At 35.8% G+C, this 22,980-nt stretch overlaps 2 protein-coding genes across 2 annotated transcripts; both read left to right on the top strand.

Annotated features, from left to right (window-relative positions):
* Positions 1–1,673: 1,673 nt before the first annotated feature.
* On the top strand, positions 1,674–3,175 carry LOC131956811 (uncharacterized). The gene is made up of 2 exons (XM_059321412.1): positions 1,674–1,799; positions 2,295–3,175. Exons 1-2 carry the CDS (start codon positions 1,772–1,774, stop codon positions 3,173–3,175), a joined length of 909 nt encoding a protein of 302 aa, XP_059177395.1. The 5' UTR covers positions 1,674–1,771.
* A 5,068-nt stretch (positions 3,176–8,243) lies between these two features.
* On the top strand, positions 8,244–10,831 carry LOC131956810 (uncharacterized). Its single transcript, XM_059321411.1, has 3 exons — positions 8,244–8,259; positions 8,911–8,958; positions 9,576–10,831. The coding sequence occupies exons 1-3, from the start codon at positions 8,244–8,246 to the stop codon at positions 10,829–10,831; spliced, it is 1,320 nt and encodes a 439-aa protein (XP_059177394.1).
* Positions 10,832–22,980: the final 12,149 nt, after the last annotated feature.

The following is a 22,980-nucleotide window of genomic DNA, read 5'->3' as shown; positions in this document are numbered from 1 at the left end:
TAGGTCTAATTTATAGAAAAAATATAATACTTCAAAGCTTTGTTGCTTCGTTTTCGTCGAACTCTGTGTAAAACGATATCGGGTTTTTACCGAATGATGGGTCGAACTACGTAATGTCTATTTAAAACAGACGACAGAATAAGTCAGCAGGACTTAGGATCAACAATACAGACGTAGTTGCTATGGGTGAAGTCAACACAATGACAAGTCACATGACTTATGACGTGTTTATTTTTCTTGTTTATCAAATGGGAAATGAATGAGCCGTGCTGAAACACATACTTGAAGATTTGAAGTGTGCTGTACTTTGTTTCGATTCAACTTATATTAAAGGTGTCGTATTTTATTACGATTAAAAGGGTAGAATATTCTGTTACTTTATAAAACATGGCGATTTTTTTTTTTTGCTATTTAAATCGTAACGAATTTTCCTGCGATATTAAGGGTAAAGCACCTTTATTAAGATTCGAAATTTGAAGAATATCTATCCGTTGTTTTGAAGGTTGTCCTTCGTTAAAAAACATTTTGGCACTGGTGATCATGTGATATTATATCTCTATCCAACTTCTTAACACAGTTTGCTTTCTGCATATTATATTTACTTCACCATCTTTCCCCTTTTCTACATATGTTCTGTATATATATATATATATATATATATATATATATATATATATATATATATATATATATATATATATATATATATGTGTGTGTGTGTCTGTGTCTGTGTTTAAGTGTGTGTATAATCATGTGTGTGTGTGATACCGGCAACGTTTGAAGTCCGTCAATCCATAGTGGGGCTGGGAATTCTGTAAGAACGCCTTAAATGAACTGGTAAGTACGAAATTAATCGTATTTCGTACTAACCCGTGGCAATCTAAGAAAGCCAACAAGAAAACCGACAAATCGTATAATAAGCATATTCTCTCAAACATATTCCTTCAAGCATTCCCTCAACCATATTCTCTCAAGCATATTCCCTCAAGCATTATTCCCTCAAGCATATTCTTTCAAGCATATTCCGTCAAACATATTTAATCAAGCATATTCCCTCAAACATACTCCCTCAAACATATTCCCAAAAGCATTATTCCCTCCCAAAAAAAATGTTATGCTCTACCGTGTTATTTCAGACAAGACGTGCAGAAAATAAAGAATGCCGCATAGCTCTTACTAAGCGTCTCGAGTTCGGATCCCGCGCTTAAGTCTGCATGACGTTCCTGCGTCCACCCACCTTCAATTGTTGCCTGATTCAGTTAGAGAAAGTAAAGAAGGTCGGGCATAGTGCTGACCACGTTACTGAAGTTTCTATTTTAAAATTGATTACATGTGGAGAAAGGAACGGAATTCCATTCCACTGGTTCTTTGTCCTACTCTTGTGTTACATTTGGGTAAAAGATGAGTACTTCAGTTCTACCCCAGCGTGTCCCGTCAAAGTGTTATTACAATAATTATTTTCTATAACTCGATACCAGTTGATATATCGTGGAGACAGTGGGTACTGTAAACATTGGGCTAACTTTAGGTGCTACAAGAACTAACGCGTTGTGTTGACTAAAAACTAGAAGTGCTGGTAAACAACGTGTTTATATCATGCGCAGTTCACAAACTCAATATAAGGTTGCGTTAGCTAGGGACAACTCGTGTATTTTAACATTATAGTAGGCGAACTATTGTGTTCTACACTTAATAAAAACAACAGAAAATAATATGTTGCCATGGTTACGAGTTTAGTATTTATTTTTAAAAACTATAATTATTTGTCGGAATGGACATATTTCAATATTTCGATTTAGGTAAGGGGAATATTATATTGAATGTACATATTATTATTCTAATTAGTTTAGTTTTTAATATTTATTTACTTTCGTATAATTTTTCGTATATCTGGGGGTTTTTTTTATTTGTCTAGTTTTTACTTTAGAAAGCATTTTTTTTTAAATAAGTCATTTATTTTCTTGCTTTTTAATATTGTTTTTATGTTAAGCGTCATTATCTTTTCTACGTATAATCCTAATCTTGTTCCGTAGTTTTGTGTTAGTACCGTTAAAGACTTCTATCTCATGTTTTATGTAAAAAATTGATTTTGTCAAATACTTGCTCAATCACGATATTTTCAATACATCTAGCGCCGCGTTGTAATATGAAATCTAAGTATCTATTTTTGTTTTAAAACTATAGCAGCAATTTCAAGTCTTGTGTAAACAATGTTTTCTTTTAATACTAACCGCAAAAAAATTTAACATATACAAATTAGCGTTTGATTTTTTTTTCTTTTATTATTTACACAGCCACAACTGAAGAAGAGATCAGAGAGGGGGTCAATACGTGGGTCAGTACCCGGGATAAATGCCAGAAACTTGACCACAACCGCTACATCTCATTGCGAGATTTCACAGAACAGAGCCTTAGAGATTTGGATGAGGGAGGTCTTGATGACGGTAAACTGTGTGGATTACTGGCTGAGCTTATCAAATGTATGGGCAAGCTGTCGGTGTACATCGAGTATCCTCACTGTAAACATGTCGTTGTTGGAACTGGGTTCATTCAAAGAATACGGAGAGTAAATCGTGAAGATTCCGAAATGGGGCATTTTACCATCACAACCTGTGTTAATGTGGTGCGAAAAATGACGTCGTACGACGAGGTCAAGGTCGTTTTGTTTTATGACGAGCATGAAAATGAAGGGAAAATTCGGAGTTTGAAGCTGGACAAAATTCCAGAATTTGACGAAAACCAGGACTGGTGTTCCATAGAATGTGTGAGCCAGGATCTAGATGTCGTGGAGAGGTTGGAGAGTTGTCTGGCGAGGTATGAGGACCATCAGAAGAAAGTTTACCAGCGTTACATAGACGCTGGGGATGAGAGTTGTCCTCGAGTTGTCGCTCTTGTCGGCTATCCACACGGCATGCCTACAACCGTATCGCTCGGTCACGTGATCCAGAAGAAAACTCTCCACCTGACCCGGGACGGGAAAGACTGGTGTAGATACGCCTATGACACGCCCACCTGCCCGGGGAGCAGCGGGTCCCCGGTGTTTATTCTGGGTCAGCCGTTGGCGGGGTTCGGGTACTGGTTCGGTCACCCGCACAACCACAGTCGGGGTTACTGCGGGTTGTCGGGTGAGCCCGTGGGTTTCAGCTGTGTTGGTGCTGATTGTGTGGGCTTCTAGAATATTTTCTTCTCTTATACGGGCCTATCGAGTGATTCAAAAATAAGAAAAGTTATTGCTGCTTGGGCGTATCATGTTATCCTTTTGTATCGAGGATTTTTTTTAATGTGTAAATCTCAACGATCTGATGCTTTAGTATCACCGATGATACACTACAACCCACACCAAATATTGTGTTGATCTGGAGGCAGTTTTTCTGCTTCTTCTGCGTTCTTAATTGAATTTATGTTGGAGGGTTTAAACAAATCCAACTTTGTGTATGAACTGGACTGTGGTCTCCAGATCTGAGGGTGCCCATATAGTTTTTCCTAGAATGGGGTGTGTAGGGGCCAGTGTTTAGATCACACCTGGTTGTACAAGGAGCAGTCTTGAAAGATGAAGTTGTCAATAATAGAGTATCACTTTATCTAGTCAAGAGGACATTACTTTCATGCCTTTGGATTGTATTAAGTACTTTTTAAAGAAATAATTACAGTTCTTAATTTTATCTACTTATTGTTTGTATGTCTCAAATATTTTTTTATTTACTCTAATCAAAATATATTATTGTATAACGTTAAATGGCTAACAATTTTTATATGAATTAACAAATTCATTGCAAGACTGCTTACGTATCTGTTTAAAAAGGCATATATCTTCACAGTCTAGTGTGATCACTTGAATATTTTGAAAAATACGTATGTAACATATAAAATTTTATCCTTACAGAATTTATTTTAATATCGTACCAAAAATTAACTATATAAAAAACAAAACAATTTTTTTCTGTTGAAACGACGTTTTATCTCTTTTATACTTTTTATTATCGCAATAAAAGCATTATATAATATTTTCCATAGCTTCTAAAGCTACGGACACTTTGCTCTATATCAGCCATCAACATTGTCTTTATCATCATCATTCTTTCTTTTCGTTCTTTGCGAGCTCCGTTAAAGTTCTTTACTCTCCACAGCCCCTACCATTGTTTTCTGCTCCTTCACATTCCTCCAGGGCGCTACATCGTCAAGTTCTGCTGGTCCAACACTTGAGTTGCTTGCTCTGATTGTTCCATTCCACGGCCTGTCTGGCTCGTGTGATCAACATTTTATAATTTCTTTCTTTTTACTTTCTCGTACATACGAAGTATAGAGAAAGTCTTGTAATCGTGCACAAAAATAACATTAAATTTGGACAGTTTTCACCGTTTTACTCCTCAGTCCTTCATCACATCCGGGATATAGAAGACTTATTTTAATCGGGCAAAAATTATAAACTCAGATTTATAAAACTTTTGGCGTTTTATGCGTAATGGAGTTGGAAAAACTGGATTATCCAATTCTGTCCGTGTGTGTGTCCGTGTGTAAACACGATAACTTGAGTACCGTTACAGCTAGGTTGATGAAATTTCATATATAAGTATTTTATCAAAATCGTAGATCCGTATCAACTTTTGAGCGATTTCCGATAACCGGAAGTGGTACTTTTTCTACTTTGAATTTTTCAAAAGCCTATAACTTGAGTTCTATTTCAGATAGATAAATGAAATTTGATATGTAAGTAGAAGATCTAATTCTCTACCATCTGTCAAATTTTGAGTAATTTCCGTTTATCGGAAGTACTTATTTACGCTACTTCCGATTTCTCAAAAACGCATGTAAATTTATAAAGTACTAATAACATTGCGCACTATTATGCACATCTTTATTTAGCGTTCACTTGGTGTGCATTTCTTTTTTCTACGAGATTATATTCTATTTTTAAAAATTTGAGTATTTAAAATGGATTAAAAATCATGTCTAGAAGTCTATATCCCGAGTTGCCATCCCCCGTAATGTTATATTAGAATATTCGAGAAAGTTTAGGGGAGATCACAATATGTTTTATTTCTTTTTCGTTCTTAATTATTAGTGTTGAAGGGGATCGAGATTTATCTGCCAGTGGGTTTGAACTCGAGACTTTGTTCGAATTTATCAACCTTGAGCTTTTTGCCGACTCGACCACTCCTCCAACACAATTAAGCGTTACGTGTCAATTGAGGCCATTGACTCCGATTTCAGCCTGCTTTTCTTTTTGGATTTGCTTCCATAGCCTTTGTCCAACCAAGAACAAACTACAAGGCAGCAGTTGTTTAATTTTGGAGTTGTCTCTCCTAGAAGAGTGGCTGTCCCCAGCTAACGAGCCTCATCTGCCCGAGGGTTCGAACACGAGACTTTTCGGTTTAGCAACCATGAGCTTTACCGACTCGACCACGCCGACCCCTAACATTTTATACAATGCATTACATTTTTACTAACACCCATTAACACCCATGGAAAAAAATCATGTCTTTATTTATATTTTTTAAATTATTATTTTTATATCTTTAATATTAAAATAATTAATTACATTATTTAGTTTAGACAATGAAATGATCGGTATAAAAAAACGTTAAAAATAATTTAAATTTATGTTTGTTACTTCCCATTTACAAATGTTATATTTTCAAGGTAGACGACTAAAAACATTTACACCAAAAGATGTTAAAAATAATTTTTAAAAAAGTAAAGGCAGAATAAAATTATATTTTGTTCTGGCATTTTATTTATTTAAAATAAATATAAAAATTCTCATCTCGCTGTTTTCTATTCTCACAATTTTTAGATTTTAAACATTTTTTAAACGATATTTTAATTAAAAGACCCTTTATCTTTTGAATACTTAATTTGCAGATTAGATCTTTTTTCTCCGATCAACTATTAATATGTCGTAATTTGCAACAGTTATTTTCCGATTCAAATAGTGAAAGTAAAGGCGGCTGACCATAGTGTTGAAAGGTCACAGAAACAAGAGAACTCTACTTCACTTGCCACATAGACCGTAAGGTTTAAAAGCCAAACTTTACATCAACATCAAATTCTGTACATAATTTCGAACATCAAAAATGGAAAAAACGAAAGGTTAAAAAAAAAAAAATTAAAATTTGTATTACTTTCGGCCTAGAAAGTTGTATACATTTCATATAATACGTCTGGATAAGTAGATCTATAGCTCTAAATTATATTTGAATGCACTCGTTCAGTTTCTTCACATTCTAAAATTGGAAGATGACGCCATTAGCTTTGTGTTCTTTCCGTAGCTTAAACACGTGAATGTGACGTCACTGTTTATTAAGTTCGTCACAACTATAAACACTTTTCCGGTTGTTTAATTAAAGTTGTGTTTCTACATTCGAAAAAAAAAATAGTTCAGTATGTATATTAGTACAGAAACCAAAGCAAACACTTGCGAAAATATTAAAAACCACCAATCACACAGCCACAAGAAATAAAGCAATCACACCTAACTTAATTAACACGACTAGACAAAGAACAGAAGACGAAAACAGACTAGTAGCAACGGCTATTTATAGATCGACTATATGGGAAATAAGGAATAAATTCAGTTTTTTTTTTCATAAAATACATCGAGTTAAAAGAAATATTTCAAGCAAAGCTAAGACATAGACTGGGAACTCTCACTTAAGTGGAAAAAAAATGTACAGGAAAACAATAACTAAAGTATTAATTTTAATTTAGATAGTCTCAAGCCAAACATCACTCGATCAGCCCTCAAGTAAATTAACATTAGAACAGTCTTCTGTTTCCCAGGTTTTAAAAGTGCACAATCTAAATGGTAGAAAGAGATACACACCTCACCTCCTTTTTGAGGACTGCTATAGATATAGATGTTTGAAAGGGAAGAATGTTTGATTTGATGTGTCTCATTGTAATAACATAACTTTTCCGGTTGCTTAAAATCATTTTAATTCCCTGTAACCCCAAATTTATTTCAGCTCTACTTAAAAACCCATACCCCCCCCCCCCCCCCACCCAGCCCACCACGCCGATGAAAAAAAAATTCCTTGAATCATCATTTAATTATACATTTGCATTTTCAGGTTGTTTTTTTTTTTTTAATTTAGACGTTTTGTATTAGATCTATATATAAGTAAACCATCTTAAATGAATGAAAGCAGGCTACAAGTAAGAAAGAAATATTACTATTGAAAATCTGTATCAGTCCTCACAAGCCGATGATGAAAACTGTAATACTAAAGCGAACATGCAATGAAAACTGACTCTGTAATGTCTGAGCCAGAAAATAAAAAGTTTCAAATGGGCCATCAAAATCAATATAATAAGCAATATGTTGTTCTTATCAGATTCTTCCTACATACACTACATGATTAATTTTTATTTTTAATATTTCGTAATATAGCTTTACTTATTTAGTGAGCTGATCCGTTCTTTTTTAGTTTGAGTATCATATTTTTATATTCTAAATTTTTATTTTTAATATTCTGTAATATAGCGTTACTTATTTAGTGAGCTGATCCGTTCTTTTTTAGTTTGAGTATCATATTTTTATATTCTAAATTTTTATTTTTAATATTCTGTAATATAGCGTTACTTATTTAGTGAGCTGATCCGTTCTTTTTTAGTTTGAGTATCATATTTTATATTCTAAATTTTTATTTTTAATATTTTGTAATATAGCGTTACCTATTTTGTGAGCTGATCCGTTCTTTTTTAGTTTGAGTATCATATTTTTATGTTCTAAATTTTTATTTTAAATTATTTTAATAGCAAATATAAAACGCACTAACAGATTTAAATATTCAACTAAATTTCTTATCAAATACAGGAATATTTACAATCAATACTCAGTTATTAAAACTATTGCAACAATTCATTATATCAAAGCAAATGTACTTCATGGAAGTGATATTTGAGAATTATTGTTAAATGTAAATATATGTGGATTATGTAACATCAACATTTTCCGTTCGTACCCAAGACACATGGGGAAGATGAAGTAGAGTTCATCTGCTTCAGAGATCTCGGCATATGAAGGGATAGCGTAATCAGCACAATGCCCAGCCGCCTTTGTTTCCCTAAAGTGAGTTAGGTACCCATCAGAGCTGGGTGGATTCATGGACAAACCAGTTATTTGAACCCAGATTCGAACTCGAGACTCTCGGGTTAGCAGGAATGAGTATAGCTATCTAGATTTTCCCGTTAAACACAATCAGAACTAAATATAAATCACCTGAAATAGAAATGCCTAAAACATGGCTCACTGCCAGGGTAGGTTTCTTAGAAATTCCTCCAGCAATAGACCGTGTACACTAACACGGGGATTTCCCTAGGTGATCATTAACATAAAGTATACATCAGCTAGAGCAGATATAGAGGCGTAGATTATAACCTTTTATACTATCAAAATATAATGTAAAATTGTCTATTTAAAAAACTATACTTTGAATGTTGAGGACATGCAAACAAAAGTAGACCCAGCTGAGGCTTCGTATTAAAAAAAAGGTGAGGACACATTATTTTATTACACCGTAGAATGTACTGTTATTATTTTTAAAAAAGTATAATAAATGTGATTTTTGTTTTAACTATAAAACGTAAAACAGCATATAAAACCACCGCTGACAATGTCTTAGCCCCATATTTACCACTAACCAAAGATCTCATCTGATTCAAAGCCCTAAACCTAGAATAAAATGTTAATGTTAGTCTAAGCTTTCATTATTTTTAAACAAACTAAACCTAACTTAGGAAGGATTGTTATTTATGATTTCTTATATACTGTTATATGTGTATACCCAATCAACTTTCTAAGCGTCAGCTAGGCTTTTATCAGGATAGCTAGAGCTGATTGTTAATTTGACAATATATCTGGGAAACGATAAATTTAATCATTGATAAATTAAATGTTGTCTTTTTTAGTGGTGTTCAGATTAATGGACTACGACTTCGATAAAGCCTTTGAGAAGGGTAAGTAGATCATTCATTTAATCTCAAGTGAAATTATTTTATTTTCATATTGTTAGCTTTTAGTATTCGCCCTTAAATGAAGTCGTGGTCGGGTATTCTAGCGCTCAACTACTAGTATAGAAAGGTCGTTAGTTCGGATCTTGTCTGGCGGATGTCCCTGAGTCCACTCAGCACTAATGGGTACCTGAGTTACATTAGGAAAACCAAGATGCTGGGCATTGTGCTGACCACACCATTATTCCATATGCCGACTCCTAGAAACACCTTTACTTTCAAAAGCATCACGCTCTCTCCATTCTCTCCATCCCACCAACAGGCAGACTGGAACTTGTTTAAGATTCCAGCATTTCTCTCCCCCCCCCCCATGTTACCAGCCGCTAGACACACGAGTTTCAGTCAGATATTCGCTACCTACCCCAGTGTCTCACACCTCACGTTCTAAAATAAGTCAGTTCCGTCGGGGTACGATCTACGTTCTTGCGCCCGGGGTCCGAACCCGTGACTTTCGGGTTAGCAAACTCGCGTTTTACTACTATACCACATCAACAACTAACTAATCCGACTTATCTCTTATACTCGCTTAACTTTAAAGTTATTTAGTTGTTGCTTTTTTCCAGCTAAAACAGAAGAAGAGATCAAAGCACACGATGAACATTGGCGACAGTCGGTGGAAAAATGTAAAAAGACGGATAACCACAGCAGTTTGGAGAGTGTGAAAACGTTTGACAGGAGTCGAGTAGAGGCCTGCTTTAAACACCCAGAACACAACCGTGAACTGATATCTGGCATATTCTCCTTGCTGCAGAGAATGATCTCCCTGACAGTTTACATCGAATACCTGAGTCGAGACTTCACAAAGTGCTGCGGTACTGGTTTTATCCAGAGAATCTGGATCGAACAAGGGGGTGAATGTCCGTGCAGAACATGCCAGAAAGAGGAAACTACTCCACCTGAAAACAGTTGGGCTAAGATAACAGTGACCACTGTTCATCACGTGGTGGAAAACTTGGAGAGTGAAATGAAATTGTCGGATGTCGTGTTAGATTACGACGAAGACGATAGCCGTGACGATTTAGAGAGTTATAAGACGCTGGCAGCTTTAAAGAAGTTGGAGTTATTTAGGGTTCAAGATTCGGATAAGGACGGCACTTTTGATTGGTGCTCTGTGGAGTGTGTGACCCATGATATGAACCTGGCGAGGAGGCTGAAGCGTGTTTTGGAGGAGTATGAAACATTTCAGGAACAAGTGTTTCAGGAGTATACTAAGAAACGCCAGACATTCGCAGAGAAAAGTTCGGAGGGAACAGAGAAAAGTCAGGAGGGAACAGAGAAAAGTCCGGAGGGAACAGAGAAAAGTCAGAAGGGAACAGAGAAAAGTCCGGAGGGAACAGAGAAAAGTCCAGAGGGAACAGAGAAAAATCTGGAGGGAACAGAGCAAAGCCAAGAGGGAACAGAGAAAAATCTGGAGGGAACAGAGCAAAACCAAGAGGGAACAGAGAAAAGTCAGGGGGTCACAGAGAAAACCCAGGGGGTCACAGAGAAAAGTCTGGAGGGAACAGAGCAGAGCCTGAAAGACGTAAAGCTGGCTGTTGTTGTTGGACACCCCCATGGAATGCCCAAGAAGATCAGCTTCGGTGTCTGGGACAAGAAGAGGACTCTCAAGGAGGTCCGCGACCGGCAGGAGTGGTGCCGGTACTCCTACACGACCCCCACCTGCCCGGGGAGTAGTGGCTCGCCCGTCTTCATCCTGGGGCAGCCGCTGTGTGGGTTCGGGTACTGGTTCGGCCACCCACACAACCACAGCCGTGGCTACGATGAAGGTGTTTTGGTCAACTTTAGTTCCATTGGTACCAATCACGCTGATTCCCCTTGACCAAATCCCGCATGGGTTGAGGATGTATATGCTCCCTTCTCGTTAATCACCTTAACTACACTGAACTATGTAAAGAAATTTAGAATAATAACTTTTTGCACATTTTTAAGTAGTTTTCATAATTTTCGCTATTAAGAAAAAAATATTTCAGAACTATCATAACTGTTAGTAAGCTATTTAATTTAAATTTTAAACCATAAGCGCTATGTAGATTTTAATTTATTTCAGATAACTTTTCAAAATTTATACTTAACATTTTGCTTAATTGCCAAAAGAATATTTTTTATGGTCTTGACAGAATTCATTGACATTAAGCTTAAGCTGAGTTTTGTGTTTGTGTGTAGTAAATAATTATTTATTTCCATCAGTTTTATGCTTTGCATTATGTTTCTATTTACATTTTTGTACGATTTTTACTTTTCTGTATTCTATTTATGAGTTAAAATAAATGTGAATTTTAAATCTACTTACATGTGTAATGATTTTGATTCTCTAGCTAAAATTCATCAGCACTAAAAAAAAATTGATTAGTTTGTTTTATCAAAGTCAAGCACGACGAAATGTTTATCTAGCTTTAACCTCACTATCACCTTACTTTAACACTAATCACAACCCCGAGCCTAACTTTTAAACAGGTCAATGTAAATCTCGGTATTACACTGCACCTGCCATTTTAAAAATGTATATCAACTCTGATCCCTGTAAAGAATGTTAAAATGCGATGTTAAAACAATGCAAAACGCTAGTTATTAGAATAAATTTAATTTTCCGCACATCTTAAATTTATCAACCAGAATCGGAGCCATGGGCTTAGTTAGAAAGACGATCTTCTCCAGTTTGTCCGCTGTAGTGTGCCCAAACTGTACCTCACTATGCCCATTATCCAGCCAGCTTCACGTGTGGCCCATATTGAAGATATCTACCTTACGTTATTATTGCCATGTCTTTTTCTATAGGAACTTTTTGTTATAAGAACCGGAGACAAACATCACAGTAAAAACTGCAAGTATCAAGTCAGATGTGCACATTTAGGTGGAGGTGATATTTTAGCTCCAAGTATTAGCTGTTGTGTTTCATATATCGTGTCAGACTTTAATATAATATGTTTATATATTTTCATTGTTTACGAAAGTTAGATGTTATAAACAAGTGTATGATTTTACAAGGGAAAAAAACTAAGTTACCAGAGCGTGCATCACGGAACTCGCTGCGGAATGTATGGACTGAAGACATCATCTGGTTCTACAGCGACTAATACGTTGGTTGTGTCTATGCTTTGGTACATAGACCACGGGACTCGCTGCGGAATGTATGAACTGAAGACATCATCTGGTTCTACAGCGACTAATACGTTGGTTGTGTCTACGCTTGGGTACATAGGCCACTATCGCGTTTTAGGGAGCCAACAGTTGGATTATAGTGCAACAATACAGGATTAAGATTAGAATAATGGAAACATTTTACGCAACAGTTCTATTTTTACTGTGTACGTACACTAACAATTACAATGCAATTCAGTTTTCCGGGAAAAAAATTGTTTCACCTGATAAAACGTTTTTTTGGTAATAGAAATACAAATAGGATCAATAGCTGAGATATATCGATCTAAAGAAACAAAACAAATGTATACCAGTGCTTCAAGTAGCGACCTAGACTTGAAGCAGTGGCTAAAAATGAGGTTGTCTAAAAATAAACGTGACGTTTTGAAAGAAATGTGACATCACCCACAAACTCAAATACGGGCATGTACCTAACGGGGTGTAGATTTAGATTACAATAAAGTTGTGTAAGCAATTTAAACTAAACAAAAATTTCTCTGAAAAAGAATACGTAGCTGGTATGTGTAACATATAGCTCATATACAGTATTTATTTAATCCGATCACTGTTTAATCGGTGGGGTCGCTGGTAGAAAGTTCCAGACAACAAAATCTATGCTCAATGTTTCTCCAGCTTTAGTCGTAAACGGTCCTGCTGATTTATTTTCCAACTGAAGCCTTTAAACGTGTAGCCTATTAATTTACAATGGATTTCATCAAAACATTTAGAGAAGGTAGGTTAGGAAAATACTCGAGTTTGTTGTTTTTAATTCATCATAAGTTTCCTTAATAGTGGATACTAATTTCAAGCATCCAACGTTTTAATATTTCAGAAGTTAGGAAAACGTAATCTTAAAATATATTTTAATTAATAATCATTTTTCGTTGTTTTTTTTTAATCTGTGTTCAACATTTAGCTGTTAATGAGGAAGAGTCAGTACCGGATAGTCTGACGTTTAAAGAAGCTTTGGAGAAATGTAGCAACGATCATAGAGGATTGACTGAGGCCAGATCTTTTACTGCTGACCGTGTCTACAGACTCCTGGTAAGCCAGCTCGAGGTTTTTGACCGTGAGGATAAGGCGTGTCTTGATGACGTCATGAAACTCTCAGCTAACGTTCACGCTCTGATTGTTCACATGGACAGCCTGACGACATTTATCAACTACAAATGTCCTGAAGACATGAAATGTCGTGGAACTAGGTTCATCCACAAGATAAAACAAATAAAAAACAAATTTTGCGTTTGCGCTGAATGCAAGGGTAAGCATGAACAAGACAGGCAAAAATCGTATGCATCGATTACCATGTCGACTGTTAATCACGTGATTTCTAAATTAGCTGCTAATACAACAGACGCGGAAGTTATTTTATTTTATAACGACGATGATCTGAGTTCAAAAAATGTTCGAAACATTGATTTTTTCCGGGTTCACGACTCCACAAAAGACGCTGAATACGATTGGTGCTCGGCAGAGTGCGTCACTCATGACGTAGATCTCATTGATAAACTGAAAGCAATGCTACAGGAGTATGAGAGGCTTCAGAGAGAAGTGTACACGGAGTATAAAAACAACAGGAAGAAAGATTTTAAACTTGTGGCCATCACCGGCCACCCCCACGGGATGCCTAAACAGGTGAGCCTCGGCCCGTGGGAGGAGAAGAGGACCCTGAGGGAGGTGAGGGACGGGCAGGAGTGGTGCAGGTACTCATACCAGGCGCCCACCTGCCCGGGGAGTAGTGGCTCGCCTGTGTTTATCCTTGGACGTCCGCAGTCTGGGTTCGGCTACTGGTTTGGACACCCGCACAACCATAGCAGAAAGCATTCAAGGTTGAATCTAAATTTCAGTTCCATTGGGACTGACCAAGAAGAAAACCGATAAAGTCAACACTATAAATTCTTACACACATATTTGTTCTGGCGTTAGTGTAACTGTGACCGAAAGCACACAAAATGGTTATTGATTTTGAAAACTGACGACGAAGGAACAAAATTTAGTTAGTTCTACGTGTACATTTTGCGGTCAAATATGTAATTTTCGTGCACTAATTTAATACCTTGCTTTTATGTATGGGTGGGTGTTGATAATTTTGTTGTATTGTGTATGACGTGGTGATGTGGGGACAAGAGTCGGGTTTTATAAAACTTGTTTTTTATTACTTTATTATTTTTGTTTCCAAAACAATATCTGGAACTACTTTCCTCTTTAATATTTCATTTCTCAAAGACAAACACGAACTGTATTACATTACTTCTGTGTGTACAATTATTTTAAAAGTATTTTGAGTAATGATTCTATTAGTAGTTATTTAATAAAACGTTATGCAAAAACGTATTCTGTTCATTGTTCTGTGTATGAGTAGGAGGAGGTTTCTAGATAAGTTATATCATATGGGGCTGGTCACTGAAAATGTCATATCACGTTATACAGTGCTGGGTAATGGGTATAATGTACAGTGTTTCTTCCAGACTTTTTCCCCGGGGAGGGGCACATGAAATTTTCGGGGGGAGGGGCGGACTAAAATTTTAGTGGGGGGCGGACACTGTTAAAAGTATATATTTTCTATATAAATTACATTTTCGTTGGGGGGGGGGCGGTAGACTTTCTTTGGGGGGGAGGCGGCTATGCAATTTTTAACTGCTCACACATTTTTGATGTAGTATGCACCATTCATACCCAAACTTGATGATTACCTTTCGAGTTTTAGTTCCTTTTGTGTCTACATATATTTTCGAGAATAGAGTTTCAACACTTCTCCAATTGAAAACAAAACAAAGAAATACATTAAACGGGGGTCGCGGGTTACTTACTTTTTCATAAAAGGGGGTCGCCACTCGAAATAGTTTGGGAGCCACTCCTCCGGAGTAATGTTCGGGTCGAGGGGGGGGAGGAGCGTTTGTACTAATGGCGTCATTGTGACATGGGCAGAGGGGCGGTAGTGTAATCCCATGGGGGAGGGGACGCCTAACCCAGTAAAACTTTGCAATCAGATTCTAAGAAGATAGTTTTTAAATAAAGGCGTCAATTTTGATTAAAATTTGGATACCTGTTCATACCTGACCACAAATGTCTTGTAGCGGCGGTGTCAATGACCTCACCAGGAGCGGAAAACTGACCGCGAGTGACTATGGCCTTATATTATCGTACAATCTATCTTAAAATATATAACCAAAAAACACATTGAAACTTTGTGAATCGTAAACGTCGTTTTCGTCAACTTCTTATAGTTTTTTTTAACGTCAGCAGGAGATTGATAGCCATGTTTGTTTACATGTACCACGTGACCACAAGAAGAAAACAAATTTTTTTTTATTTACCAAATTGCTGAAATGGTATACAAAAACAACATTAAGTTTTTATAATCACATATAATAGTGTAAAGGTTTAGGCTTGGGTTTAAGCATCTTTATCGATATATATATATATATATATATATATATATATATATATATATAACGTGCTCGACTATATTTCTTCCCAAACAATCCAGACTGTCGCTAGCAATCAAGTCGTAACCTCAGCCTATTGAATCAGCTGTAAAAATAATCACATTGTCTGGTTACTTGAACATGAACACAATGTTCCTTCAGGTCCCAACCAGTTTGGTCCAACTTGTAAACCTGAACACTTCCAACTGTGTATACAAATGTATTGAAAGAATATAAAATTGTATAACACACCAAACTAAAGTTTACATAATTTGAATATATATTTTTCACGCACATCATGTAGTTGAAAACAAATTAAACACATGTAAAGTAATAAATATACTTTCAGCTCAATAAGGATCGTCTAGACATGTTGTTAGAATGCGTTTGGCCCATGAGCGTGGGTTTCGGCCTTTATCTTCCCTAAATTACGTTAGGTACTAATTAGAGCTGAGTAGACTCAAGCTACGAGCCTGAGGATTGAAAAATAATTAATTATCCTTTCGAGACTGCCATCCTATAAACACATTTTGTAAACTAACACTTCTTCTAGCAGTCTCTGATAATGGACTTTTTTTTTTAAATGGGTTTGTAAAATCGTTATTGGTATTTTAATATGAATATGTTTTTAAGGCTAGGATTATGGTTCGAATTTTGGGTTAGGGATAGCGTTGAGATTTGCAAGTAATATTAATTAATACTTAACACCTTTTTTTAGGTGTCCAGTAGTTTCGTGTTTTCGGATATTATTGTAAAACATACTCCGAGTATTTAAAATAGAAAACTAATTAACTGTCACAAGAAATTAATAGATTTTTTTTTCATCAAATCTTTCTTCTGTATAAAATTATTTCTCGCCCTCGAGTTGAGCGTCAACGTGATCAACGCCGATGGAACTGGAGCTACCCAGAGTCTTCCAGTTCCCCTTCGAGTGATTGTGGGGGTGACCGAACCAGTACCCATACCCACACAGGGGCTGCCCGGGTATCAGGACAGGAGACCCGCTGTTCCCAGGACAGGTGAGGGTGTCGTAATCATACCTGCACCACACCTGCCGCTCGCGTACCTCTCTGAGAATGACTTTCTCCTTTCTATGGCCAATACTGACGTGCTTGGGTCCACCGTGGGGGTGGCCTACTATAATAGCCAGATCACAGGTTTTATCATCTTTGTATTTCTGGTACAGATTTTCACAAGCCGTCTCGTAGTGATCTAAAGCTTCTTGTAACCGCTGAGCAGTTAGTTCATTATGGCTGACACACTCCATCGCACACCAATCAGCATCTTCACTGACATCTCTGTCGGAGTCAAGTAGGCGAAACCCGTACAAGGCTTCACAGTCATCTCTGTTTTGTCCCTCGTTATTATAGTCCAGTAAAAATTTGGCCATTGGTACATCAGATGGACCTACTATAACATGGTTTACAGTACTGATGGTCAAGATGTAGAACCGTTTAGGCGTGTCGGCTGCCACACAACCTGGACAGGGACATTGTCCCCATTCAGGACGAATACGTTGGATGAAACCTGTCCCAAACCTTGCAGTGTTACCTAAAGCAATCACGAGCATGCCTGTCAGTTTGATCATTGTAACAACATGTATTCTTTGTTGTTATTGTGGGTTCTTCAATATACTCATACGAGCAACAGTAGTTGTGAAACAATAACTTTATTTACACTTTGTACAGAGAATTAATAGATCCATAGTAAATCCATGGTCACAACTGGTATAAGTACAATCACAGTCAAGAAACAAAATGTCGTAGTAACATCCTACATTCACAGCCACAGTCCTCAGGTTCAAGTTCTAGCACACAACACCCGTTCACCTCTCGCTCTCTCTTTTATTCACCACTTTCTCTCCCCTTACGTACATGAGCGATCTCACCCAAAAGCATGAAACAACACATGACGATCGCTCAGACAGTCCTTCCGCTAGCCAGGTACTCTTCATTCATGCAAAACACAATATAATAAGGATACATAATTATACAGTCTGTGACACGTCCCCCCTTCAATTAAAATTTTGTGTAACAAAATTTATAAATACAATATTGGTAGGGCAGGATCATGTGCCAGACAACAAAATTTTTATACATCTCAAAAAACATGGAAAAATACATTCTTTGTAGACTAATGCACAAGCATTATGTGTAATGTATTCAAATATGAGAAAGAAAAACATTTCAATTACCAAGTAATTGTATAAACAAGACAAATGAGTTTAGTGAATTACCAAACTATAATACATAGTTGAAATTATCAAAGACTTAATTCAACTCATGAATTAAATAATTATATCCTATGTAGTAAAAAACTTCCTTAGCATCAAGGCATGTTATTACGACGCATGATTAATATACTTTGTTGTCTCCCCTAGTTGACCCATTTCAGACAAATCTAGGTCACAACACAACAACATTGCCTTTCACAGGTATGGCTAACACACAATTCATCATTGAGACTTCCGTCTTATTGTTATGCGGAATAATAGTCTCTAACTTTTACTTGATTTACTTTATTCACTGTTAATTAATAGTATAGAATAGGTTTAACATAATACAGTTTACAATCTTTTGAAATAGTACACAATTTATATTACTGATACAAATTGTTTGATATTTATATATTACAGTTACAGACTGTATAATATTAATAAACTGTAAATTGATAATTTAATCTTAGCACCCTCTATAGCATGAGTAATCGTTCTCGTGCAGTTGACGATGACCTGTATGCCATCTCTCCCTCAAATTGTAGCTTTTAGCTGTGCTACCATAATCATTTCCTAGATTTCGTGTAACTTGTGTTACTTCATTTGTTTTAATATTCTCCTCTGGTTTCTGAACAACGTCAGTGGTTATCTTGCTTTGTGTATGTTGGTTTGGTTCATCAACCAACTCAATATAAATATTATGGCATTGCTTTGGCCTCTCATAATATGTGTTGCGTCGGTAACTTCCATTAGTATACCTATTCACACTTTTGTTATTCTGATTTGAAGTTGATACATTTCTTAAATTACTGTATTTCTCACATGACTTTCTGTGTACATAATTGTTTCTTCTCTGATTTGCCAACCTATGCCAACATTGATTTTGGTAATGACCTGTTTTTCCGCAGTAAAAACATCTAGATTTTGGCTTCTTATAAACATGGTGACTGTATTCATAGTTTGCTAAATTTCTTTTTCTTTCATTCTGTGCATTAATGACATTAATGACATTCTTATTAACATGTTGACTGTATTCATAATTTGCTAAATTTCTTTTACTTTCATTCTGTGCATTAATGACATTGTAGTTTCTAGTTACTGTTTCATCTTTCTTAACTTCCTTGTGCTTCTTTATTGATTCTAATTCACACATAAATTTCTGTGTTAATTTCTCCATTTCTTTGTTAAATTTATTCTTGAGTTCTAGGATATCTTCTTTAAAGTTTGACTCCAGATTTCTAAGTAACTCCTCAATAGGTACGTTCTCTTTATTGTGGCTTATTAAGTTCACTGATTCATTAATCATCATTAGTTTATCATGATTCCTGCCATTCTCCGATGGACTTATTAAATCATCACTGCCATTGACTGATGGGCTTATTAAATCATTTTGACTACCATTCTCTGATGAACTTGTTTCTTGTTGACTGCCATTCTCTGATGGACTTGTTTCTTGTTGACTGCCATTCTCTGATGGACTTACGATACAACTTTCAATAATATTCTCGTGTACCTGCGTATCATTTAATAAAGAGTCAATCTTAAGACATTCTAATGTATCTGTCACCTTTAAATCATTATTAAGTTCAACCTCTGTTTTATCCTTGGGTTTCAATTCTTCCTGGACTATGTTACTCTGTTCTTCATTCCAAAGGTTGCCAATATTTACTTCTTCAAGTTCTGCTTTAAATTCTGTCTGTTCACTTTCTAATTTTGGTTCATTTGTGTCTGTTATAGCTTTCATTTCTAATAGTTCTTGTTTATATTCTAGTTCATGTAGGCCAACTTGTTTTTCCAAAGTTTCAGCCCTTTTATCTGCTCTCTGTTTTCTGTTTCTTTTTTTTCTCTTCCCTTTTTGTTGTACAGTCTCCTCTACTTTATCTCCATCTGACATTTTTTTTTCTTCTTGCATTTCTGTAATACCTCTTGATTTATTACACACTATTTCTATCACATCATCTAGTTCTCTCAATACATTTCCATGAGCTCGTTTGGGTTGTTCATTTTGTTCGTCCCATGCTTCTAATGCTTTTTCTATGTCTCGGTCAAATCGAGTGTTTGCCCAGGCTATCTGCTTCTTCATCTTCTTAATGCCTTGCGCCCTCGCTAGTGCTAGATATTCTTCAAAACATAACATTTTGATATATTTTCTATGACATAAAATATAAATTCATTAGTTGACAATAGATAAATGTTAATTAATTTACAATACCCTTTCTTGTATTCTGGCTTTGTTCAGTTGATTAGAGACATCTAGTAATCCAAGAAAAGTTCATAGTACATATATAGTACAAAAATAGTTCACTTTGTTGATTCCAAAAAGTTGAAAAAATTCAAAATAGTTCTAGTAGCCTGTTACAGAGTAGAAATTTGTCCAGTTTTAGATAAGACATCTTTAGGAACAGTTTAGGAACAGTTACAAAAATAAACTTGATCTGCTAAATCCAAACAGTAGAAAAACTTGAACAGCTAATCCATATAGAAAAAACTTGAACAGCTAAATCCAAACAGTAGAAAAGAAACACTAAGACTTGATCGGCTAAATCCAAACAGAAAAAACACACAGACGATATTTACTCGACATTGGTGAGACAATATCGAAATAAGGTGATAAAAATTATCACGTTGATGACTTGACTTGAACAAGACGTCTGACTTGACTACAGCAACCCTTCTGACTTGAGTGTAGATAGATGACTTTCAAGAACTTGACGTACTTGGTAAACAGTGGAAGACCACTTCAAAAACGTTGAAAACTGCTTACAATGATAATGTGACAATTCTTGATCACTTGTAGTAACACTGTAACTTCGTTGACGATTTCAGACTTCAATATAATTTACCAATGTAACAACATCACTTCTTCAATTGCTTCTGACAATGTAACAGTAGAATCAGTAACAGTAGCACCACTTCTTCAACCACTTTTGACATCATATGTAACAGTAGACGCTCACTTCTGACACCATATGTAACAACATGTATTCTTTGTTGTTATTGTGGGTTCTTCAATATACTCATACGAGCAACAGTAGTTGTGAAACAATAACTTTATTTACACTTTGTACAGAGAATTAATAGATCCATAGTAAATCCATGGTCACAACTGGTATAAGTACAATCACAGTCAAGAAACAAAATGTCGTAGTAACATCCTACATTCACAGCCACAGTCCTCAGGTTCAAGTTCTAGCACACAACACCCGTTCACCTCTCGCTCTCTCTTTTATTCACCACTTTCTCTCCCCTTACGTACATGAGCGATCTCACCCAAAAGCATGAAACAACACATGACGATCGCTCAGACAGTCCTTCCGCTAGCCAGGTACTCTTCATTCATGCAAAACACAATATAATAAGGATACATAATTATACAGTCTGTGACAATCATGTAGTTTATACATTTAAATATCTCCTCGTCTTTGTAGAGGTCGGGGAGATTTTTTATCTCAAATTCTTCTACTGGTATAAAATGTTTGTGCAAAGAGAATTTTTTACATTCCTTTAGTGCATCAAGGTAAGATTCCCCTTCAGATAAGTACTGTTCTTCAGTCACCACTAAGGAAATATAAAACGGTGCAATAGTTTATTATAACAATGTAAGCATTATTGTGTAATTAATTAATCGCCTATTTTATAATTATTTCTTTTTATAGCTATAGATGAATTTAAAATTCTAGCTGACATGATAATAAAAAAATAACAATCTTTAAGCTGCTGGATTGGAATAAATACGATCTTTTGAAGTTTATGGCACTAGAATGTTAACAATTCGATAACAAAAAGTCAATCAAGTGTAATTAAAGTAATACAGGTACATCATCGATTACTAACAACGAAATGAATGCTAGGTGTCGAGTTTAGAACAAACGACAAATAAACTTACTTGTATCTTGTCTATTAGTAGCCATTTTAAATATTTTGTGCGCTTTTATCTGTTGTTATTATTTAATAAGTGAGTAATCTTGAAAACTAAATGTTCTGAAATAAATTTTTCAAACGTTTTTGAACATTGATGAAATACTCAAGCTGTTTTTTTCGTCAATAATTTTCGAATATTGAACCGTGTGTTAAAAGATTATATCAGTTTGAAAGTTGGCTGTCGTCCAGTTAAACAAAACCTCTTAAATTTTTCTAAGAAAATATTGATTGCTCCAAGTTTATTTTTATCGCTTACTAAATCGTCCTGTACTTGTAGTCATGGTAATGTTGACATAAAACCTTCAACCTTTTGATAGGTAAACATATACAATGTGGTGGGCTTCGTCCTAAAGGATGCTCACCATTTATCTTGATATCACTTAACTGGGGATAATAGGCTTTATGTACAACAGTACCAACGGTTGGGTAGTGTTGTTGAACACGATGTATCATATAGCATTAAAGTAAGATTAGATGTGGAGGCTGAGAGATGAATCTCTTGAGGACATGATACACCCTTGTATCCACTAGCTTGATTTATCATGTTGTAGTGTACCTTGTATCCAGTAGCTTGATTTATCATGTTGTAGTGTACCTTGTATCCACTAGCTTGATTTATCATGCTGTAGTGTACCTTGTATCCAGTAGCTTGATTTATCATGTTGTAGTGTACCTTGTATCCAGTAGCTTGATGTATCATGTTGTAGAGTACCTTGTATCCAGTAGCTTGATGTATCATGTTGTAGTGTACCTTGTATCCAGTAGCTTGATGTATCATGTTGTAGTGTACCTTGTATCAACTAGCTTGATGTATCATGTTGTAGAGTACCTTGTATCCAGTAGCTTGATGTATCATGTTGTAGAGTACCTTGTATCCAGTAGCTTGATGTATCATGTTGTAGTGTACCTTGTATCCAGTAGCTTGATGTATCATGTTGTAGTGTACCTTGTATCCAGTAGCTTGATGTATCATGTTGTAGTGTACCTTGTATCCAGTAGCTTGATGTATCATGTTGTAGTGTACCTTGTATCCAGTAGCTTGATGTATCATGTTGTAGTGTACCTTGTATCAACTAGCTTGATGTATCATGTTGTAGAGTACCTTGTACCATGTTGTAGTCTACCTTGCATCCAGTAGCTTGATGTATCATGTTGTCGTGATCATAATTTCATAAATTGCACGGCTTTGACTTTTGAGTATAATAATTTTTAAAGTTTAGATTTTTAACAACTTTTTACAAATGGAATTGATATTGTATCTGAATT

Source organism: Physella acuta, unplaced genomic scaffold (genome assembly GCF_028476545.2).
Source record: "Physella acuta isolate Inbredline_101_S28 unplaced genomic scaffold, ASM2847654v3 ptg001177l, whole genome shotgun sequence".
Lineage (NCBI taxonomy): Eukaryota > Metazoa > Mollusca > Gastropoda > Physidae > Physella > Physella acuta.
This window is presented reverse-complemented; position numbering and strand designations above follow the sequence as displayed.